The sequence below is a fragment of the Vigna unguiculata genome, chromosome 4, assembly GCF_004118075.2.
Source record: "Vigna unguiculata cultivar IT97K-499-35 chromosome 4, ASM411807v1, whole genome shotgun sequence".
Classification (NCBI taxonomy): domain Eukaryota; kingdom Viridiplantae; phylum Streptophyta; class Magnoliopsida; order Fabales; family Fabaceae; genus Vigna; species Vigna unguiculata.
The window spans coordinates 22,697,792-22,704,793 of NC_040282.1; the positions used below are offsets into that span (position 1 = coordinate 22,697,792).

Genomic DNA, 7,002 nt, shown 5'->3' on the forward strand with positions numbered 1-7,002 from the left:
AAAAGTACAATACTTCTTATATATATATATATATAATATATATATATATATATATATATATATATATATATATATATAAATAAATGGTCATCGCATAACATAAATATATTAAATTTGATAAAATTGAATTGTTTTTTTAAATAAATAGATATGTACTTTTCATTTAATTTAATAAATTTTCATAAATACTTAACATAATTTTAATTTATTGTATGTTTCAATAGTTTTAGAAGAAAAAAAAAAGAATAGTAAGGATAATTTAAAAAGAGTAGAAATAAAATAATTAATGAATAGATTAAAAGTTTGTGAACTAACAAACAATGGTGTAGTGCAAGTCAGTCACACGTGGTCCAACATAAAGAGGAGAGGGTAGAGGTTACCGTCTTTAAAAGCCCTAACTCATAAGAGAAAAAAACAAATTCTAACCTAAACCTAACTACAGAGAAGAAAAAAGACACACTCATTTGCGGCGTGTGTAGTCTTGGAAGTGTTATGAATATGTTTGGCTGTCTTGCATCTGCATAAAAAAGTATGTTGTTAATGATGCTCTTCTTTTCTGTATTTTTTCCTTCCTTCGTTATATTCATTTCCCTCTTAGAACTTTCCAACAATGTCTATCATTTATTTTATTTTACCTTTCCTTCCAGCTGTGAAGAAAACTGTGAAGGAATGATTCACTTCATCGCTTATTTTCACTGGAATGAAATTCTATCACGCTTTTGTTGGTTCAAAGGACTTTCTACAGAGGTATTTTTCTGTTTCGACTCTTATTTCATCGTTCATTTATAAAGACTCTTAATAGTTTCTTCCAATCAGTCTGAATGCTTACTTGGTCACATTATGCATATTTTTGTTTGTCTTGTACCAGGTCACTGGTATCCTCATGAGATACTTTATCTGTTTAAAATTGTTTATCATGTTGGATACGTGTGCCCTAGTACAGAAAAACCTCCTGGTGTTTTTTGTATGTTTCAACTATAGTTGGAAAGCGATGGAATTTTTGACAAACTTGCATGCAAGAAAAAACTTGAAATTTTTTAAACTGCTATTGTTTTTGTAAATGTGAAATGTTCCAAATGTCAGCTGAGATATCCATGGTACAAATGACAGAATCAGAGAGTATAAAATACAGTACTTGTATATATGTATATGTTTTCTTTAATGATGGTTTTCCTGTGATGAATACAGTACTCGTTTCTTATATCGTAATGTCAAGGAATATGGTTTCGCCAAAACATGTCGGGAATGCGGAGAGTTTTGGGGAATGCGGAGAGTTTTGGGGAGTGTTTGGAAAGGTATGATTTCGCCATGTTAACAACATGTTATGTTTCTTTTTTTTTCTTTTATTAATTGCAATTCATTGTTGCATTTAATAGTTCACTGATGAATAACCATAATCGAACAAATTGCTTTAATGATATATACAGTGATGTTACCAAATTGGAACTAATTATTTCTATTAATATCATGCATGAGTGATATTGCAGTTGGTCATTTAATTGAATGTTATCAAATTTTAGATGATTTTGCAGTTTGGTCATTTAATTGAATGTTTTTTACCATGACTGATATACCCTTCTGATACATTAAAGTTATACTGACATGTCGCAACCATTCATATTATATTCATACTATATATAGTTACTTAATTTAATGTTTCTGATCGAAGAAGCTCCTATGAATGCAAATTCATGCTTTGTAATGATGTCAGGAGCATGAACATGTTAGTAGTTCAAGTTTTGATGAAGTTCTAGCTTGCAAAGGTGCTTCACCCATGAAACCAATTGCGTCGGAGAAGGTACCATACCTTTTGTTGGGTTAATTTGTGTTAGTTATTAGCATATACGTTTCACTCATTGGTGCATAGGGTTTATATGCGTGTGGTGCATCCAGTGAGAGGAGTTAATTTTTGCTGTATGCATATGCATGAATAGTTGAAATTGTTTTACCTACATCTAATCTTGACATCCCTGTTAACTGTATGGTATAGATTAACTTTTCATACCTGTGATGCATTAATATTTTAAATTGGATTATGTATTCAAATATTTTTACTAGATTTTATATGCGTACTTTACATGTACACATGAATCACAGCTTCTTATGCTCTGATGAGTTTCGTTGATGTTTTTTTGTTCTTTTTTCAGGACCTTGTAGTATTTCTCTCGGGGGAAGTGGAGAAGGAAAACTCTTCACAAAGAAACAGTAGTTTACAGCTTGACCCTTTACAGCTTGACCCTGTAAACACCAGAGGAATTCTACCAAAATATCTGAGAAGACGGCGCGTGAAGAATTAAAGGAAATATCTAATGCAAAGAATGGTGATAGTGCTGGCAAAGGAAGAGCTACAAAAAGCGTAAATTTGTCAAGAAGTTCCAAATGAGGAAAAAGGGAACGCAAATGACGACACCAGAACTTGTAGCAAAGTCGCTGAAAAGGAAACAAAGGTAGATAGCAACCATGATTTTTGTCACAATAAAATATTGTTAGAACTGAGGCTGAAGGAAATCGTTGTCTGCGGTGCAGATATAAGGGTGATATATTTTGTGTAACATTAAATTATGCACTCCAGATATAATGGTGAATTTGTTACATATATACTTGTATATACCGACTTATTTTGCAGCCATTCATAATTGCTTTATAAGTCCTTTTTCACATTTACCTGTGTATAAACTTAATCAGGCTCTTGATTTGAAGAATGAGAGGTTGAAGCCATGTACGAGAATTGATACGTAAGCAAATTTACGTCGAGGACAAAACAACTTGGTGGCTCAATTTCAAATTAGAATGTTGACCCTGATATTAATGATTCAGAAAATGAGTGAGTTATTCTTGATCGATTTGTTTGTTTACAGTTTGGGCGGTGATAATTATTTTGTATGACTTTGGTTTAGGTGTCCATCCTTGACTGCTAGTGACGGAAGTAATTCATGGTTGAAAGCACTGAAAGATTAATAGCTGAATCTGATTATCACAAGTGGATATCACAACTTGGATTTGTCTAGGAAGCTCACTTTCACTTTGCTGAATTTTCTTTGTGATGAGCTTTGGGCACTGACTAAGAAGAGTGTCAAGTATATAAGAATATAGCTTTTGGTGCATTTTGCTTTTGTTTATTGTTTTACCACTTTTTCAATCCTTTTCTTTCCATGTTGTCTCATAATCTTGTTTTGAAGTGGTTGGAAATGTTCTTAACGTGTACAGAAAATTGAGGTGTGTATTGAAGATCAAAATGCAAAACATGCAGAAGATGTGAAAGAAGCAAATCCAAGGTTGCTGAGCTGTGACAAGGTAATAGCAAGCAAGGTTTACGTTCTTTGTATCTGGATGTTCTTGCTCTTATATTGTATTGTAATTTTGTATGCATCTATTTATAGGAAAAGGGTCTTAGGAAGAAATTGCAGTTTGAGACGATTAACGGTATTATGCTAAAGGTGACTCCACATCAAATGGAGAAGCATAATGCTCTACTTGCAAAGCTAAAAAGTGAAGTAGTTCAAGCTCATGATGAGGTGCACTTCCAAAAGGTATGATATGATGTTCGTGAATTAATCATTATCTTATGATGTCTAATGTTTTCACATAATACCAATACATTCAGTTATGCGACATCCTATAAGGTTTTTAATTCCATTTGGTTTAATTGACCATTTTCTTATGGAAAATTGATTGTTTGGACAAAGCATTTTTTTTTTCAAATCATCTAGACTTGGAATTGGATTCACAAATAAATTAATGCTCTTAAATGGAAAGTTTGGGTACATGCTGTTTTATATCTTGTAAGAATTTAATATTTTGGTTATCGTAATGGTTATCATTGTTTTTCTAATATTATAGAGAAATGTGGTTCTGATGCCATGAGAATAAAGCCTGAGTTTTGTGGACAACGATGGAAAGGTGTTTTGGAAGTTGAAAAGTTATAACGATGAAAGCAATATTCTTTTGCAAGGTAACTCTCAAAATTCATTTGAAATGATATTACTATTGTGATTTGGGCTCTAGGAAGTTTTCTAAAAGAAAGCAATATGCAGATGTGAAAATGCAAGATGAAACCGCTTCTTCATCAGAAGAAAAATGGTTTGTCTATGGTCCTGAGAAGAAGGAAGAGGTTGATAAGTATATTCACTCAAAGGTGAATAAGTGGATTGCTTTTGTGGTTTTGGATGTTGTACATGGCATTGGAAAGCTTGCATTCTTTGTATTTTGACAATAAAGATGATGGTAAATAGTTACCAAAGCTAGCTTAAGTCTGTTGAATATGTTAGAGAAAAGTTATCATCCTAACAACCATTTTATCTATCAATTAAGAAGTATTATGAATTTGAAATTGGATCCTTAGATAGCATTTAAGATACTTGCCGATTGATAATGTGATATTTTCTAATAACCTTGATATGCAATTTTTAATGCTCTGTTTAGATGTTATATTTTAGTTCATTACATGTGTCAATGGTATTGTAGTTTTCTGTCTATAATTGATGCTCCACATGTGCAAGTAATAACAATGCTACCATTGTTTCAGGGCTAAAAGACTCAAAAGCCACAAGGGTTAAGAGTACTAGCATAACTGTTGGCCAAAATGCATTGTGTGAGGTAGATTCATATAGGTAAGTCCTTTCACTCATGGAGTATTGGTGTTGTATTTATGAGACTTATGTAAATTTATCTAATAATATTGTGTTAAAGTGTGTTGCTAGCGTATTGTAGCTTGATTTATATTTTATTTGTTCTGAATATGTGGATATGATTAACATCGTGGAAAGTGTTTTGTAGGTATTGGTGGACATCTTTCTATGCTCGACCATTTTTGATTGAGAGTTGAGTAGGTTTCCCCATTTTTTGTGTTCTTTGTATAAATGAAAGCATTATTGTGATATAAAATCATGTAGTACGATTGGGAAAAAGTTGATGATAATGCTAAAACTTGAAAAAGAATATGAACTTGTTGTATTTGTTGTAGTGAATTATAAAGTTGTATCTTGTTGTTACATCTTTTACCTTAATATCTTGCTATATGATTTTTTCTTAACCATACAATCTATCATATTATATATATATATATATATATATATATATATATATATATATATATATATGGGGAATTAGTTGGGAAAGTTGTTTATAATAAATAGTTCTATTTATCACAAGGGTTATTATTTACAAATTTTAAAGGTGAGTTTGATTTCTATATTCAACATTTTATACCTATTCACATAGTCTCTTTATTTTCTTTCTTTTTATATAATTTTTAAGTTATTTTAAATAGAGTTCTATGTTATTATAATATCATAATAGAATATTTTTGTAACTATCATTATCTTACCAAGTGTTAATTGAATAGTGATTTCGTTATTTTAACGATTAAATTGTTTTATTTTTGTAATAATAAAGTGTACGTTGACTTTCTCCAGGAGATAAAAGTTCATGAATAAATTATATTTAATACTTTTTTAGCATCTTCAATTTATATCATAGTCAAAATAATGAACTTAGAACTTGAGTTTTGTAAAATATCTGTCACATTAAATTGTGAGATTTTAGCTTTTAATTAACAACGTAAGTTATAAGAACAAAATAATACCTTCTAAACTAAAAAAGTTAATGTATTAAAAATTATAAAGTCTTATGACTTGTGTTTTGAAGCATAAATTGCAAGAATTTCTTAAAAATAATATGATATAGTAAAATAATATCACATAGCATAATATCATTTTATAATATGTTTAAAACTATACATTTTTTTTGTATTTTCCTTAAAATCATTATATTGTTTCTGTTCTTTGTTTATACTAATTCACTTTTTTAATTCTTAAATACATTACTCTTCATTTCTAGTAAGAGAGATGGCTATAGCTGATGAATTGTTAATGTAATTTGAAAAAAAATTAATAAAATATTATTTTTAATTTATCCCTTAATATGTAAGGAGACATATCAATATGCTTATATCATCCAAATCTTGTAATAATTTTAGGATCATTATAATTACAATACACCTGAATGATTTGACAACTTGTGTTCTTTTTATGAAAACCATTTTTTTAGTTTTATTATATTTTCTCTTGTTTAGGGTATAGAAATTTGCATAAGACTATATTTTCTCTTAAGTATCATAGTATGTAGTTGTAAAATATGATAACAAAAATTATATACTTTTTGAATTAATGAGTTACAGTTAGATATTATAACACTTCATCTGTATACAAAAAAAATGTATTCACAAATTGTAAATAAAAGTTAAATTTTATTTGTAAGCCCCATTTCTTTTCAGCCTATAAGTGATTGGGCCTGGTCTTCTTGTAGGTCCAAGGCCAGTCCAACAGGAGACCCCAATACCCCTTTGCAGCCCCTAACCATTCACTCTATCTTTTCCCAGAAATCAAAAACTCTCCTCAACTCCCAACTTGAGAGCTCTGCTAGGGCACAATGAACCTCCCACTTCGAGCTAGCTAAGTTCGTTAGGCCTCCAAGTAAGTTACTCTTCAAGTCTGTTGTATCCTTTCTCCCTTTTCAGTTGGGTGCTTTAGTTGCGTTAAGGTTCGTCCTCTTATACTCGTTTTGTCCTGGTATTCCTATTTCAACTCACTACCATAGTTCTTAGAGTTGTAATACTCCTTATTGCGAGTTTGTTGCATTTTTGGCATCTAAGCAAGGTAAGGGAAGCTAGGTTTTTTTTTTCATTTTTATGTATGTTTGCTCAATTTTGATCTGTTGTGTGCGTCTGGTGCTTGAATGATGATTATGACTGCATGAATCTGGTTTGGTGTGGGTGTGCTTGGCTGAAAATGGTGTTGCAGGTGCGAACAAGTGAGAAACTTGCTAATCTCGCACAACAGGAAAAATGACTTTAGACAATGGACTAAAACCATGGCCTAAAGTAAAAAAACCGTGGCCTGAAGATTAGATAACGAATTGACAACGGATTTGCAGTCGTTGCCTAGGTGGCCATAGCCTATACTAAAGGCAACGATTTTTTCCATTTAGGTCAGGAAATTCGAA

The 7,002-nt window shown here is 31.0% G+C and overlaps 1 protein-coding gene and 1 long non-coding RNA gene across 5 annotated transcripts; both read left to right on the forward strand.

The window, feature by feature from the left end:
• Positions 1-387: 387 nt before the first annotated feature.
• LOC114182554 lies at positions 388-3,289 on the forward strand. Of its 3 annotated transcripts, XR_003604118.1 has the most exons (8): positions 389-529; positions 648-747; positions 1,189-1,295; positions 1,712-1,798; positions 2,148-2,447; positions 2,686-2,824; positions 2,898-3,077; positions 3,208-3,289. XR_003604118.1 is itself a non-coding variant. In XM_028069444.1 (5 exons), exons 3-5 carry the CDS (start codon positions 1,209-1,211, stop codon positions 2,295-2,297), a joined length of 324 nt encoding a protein of 107 aa, XP_027925245.1. In that variant the 5' UTR covers positions 390-529; positions 648-747; positions 1,189-1,208; the 3' UTR covers positions 2,298-2,338. The 3 variants fall into 3 exon arrangements, 1 of the variants encoding a protein (XP_027925245.1); XR_003604119.1 differs by lacking the exon at positions 1,712-1,798 and having other exon boundaries at positions 388-529; XM_028069444.1 differs by lacking the exons at positions 2,686-2,824; positions 2,898-3,077; positions 3,208-3,289 and having other exon boundaries at positions 390-529; positions 2,148-2,338.
• Positions 3,290-3,348: 59 nt separating this feature from the next.
• LOC114182631 lies at positions 3,349-4,972 on the forward strand. 2 transcript variants are annotated; one of them, XR_003604150.1, is made up of 5 exons: positions 3,349-3,530; positions 3,841-3,952; positions 4,035-4,224; positions 4,526-4,610; positions 4,777-4,972. It is a non-coding gene; the product is annotated as an uncharacterized LOC114182631 (long non-coding RNA). The 2 variants fall into 2 exon arrangements; XR_003604149.1 differs by having other exon boundaries at positions 3,352-3,530; positions 4,035-4,135.
• Positions 4,973-7,002: the final 2,030 nt, after the last annotated feature.

Bases quoted from the DNA above. Each gene is read 5' to 3' on its own strand.
- LOC114182554 (XM_028069444.1), top strand. From the start codon at position 1,209: ATGTCAAGGAATATGGTTTCGCCAAAACATGTCGGGAATGCGGAGAGT. The intron at 1,296-1,711 runs GTATGATTTCGC...TAATGATGTCAG, and splicing joins TTTGGGGAGTGTTTGGAAAG to GAGCATGAACATGTTAGTAG. The intron at 1,799-2,147 runs GTACCATACCTT...TTCTTTTTTCAG, and splicing joins AACCAATTGCGTCGGAGAAG to GACCTTGTAGTATTTCTCTC.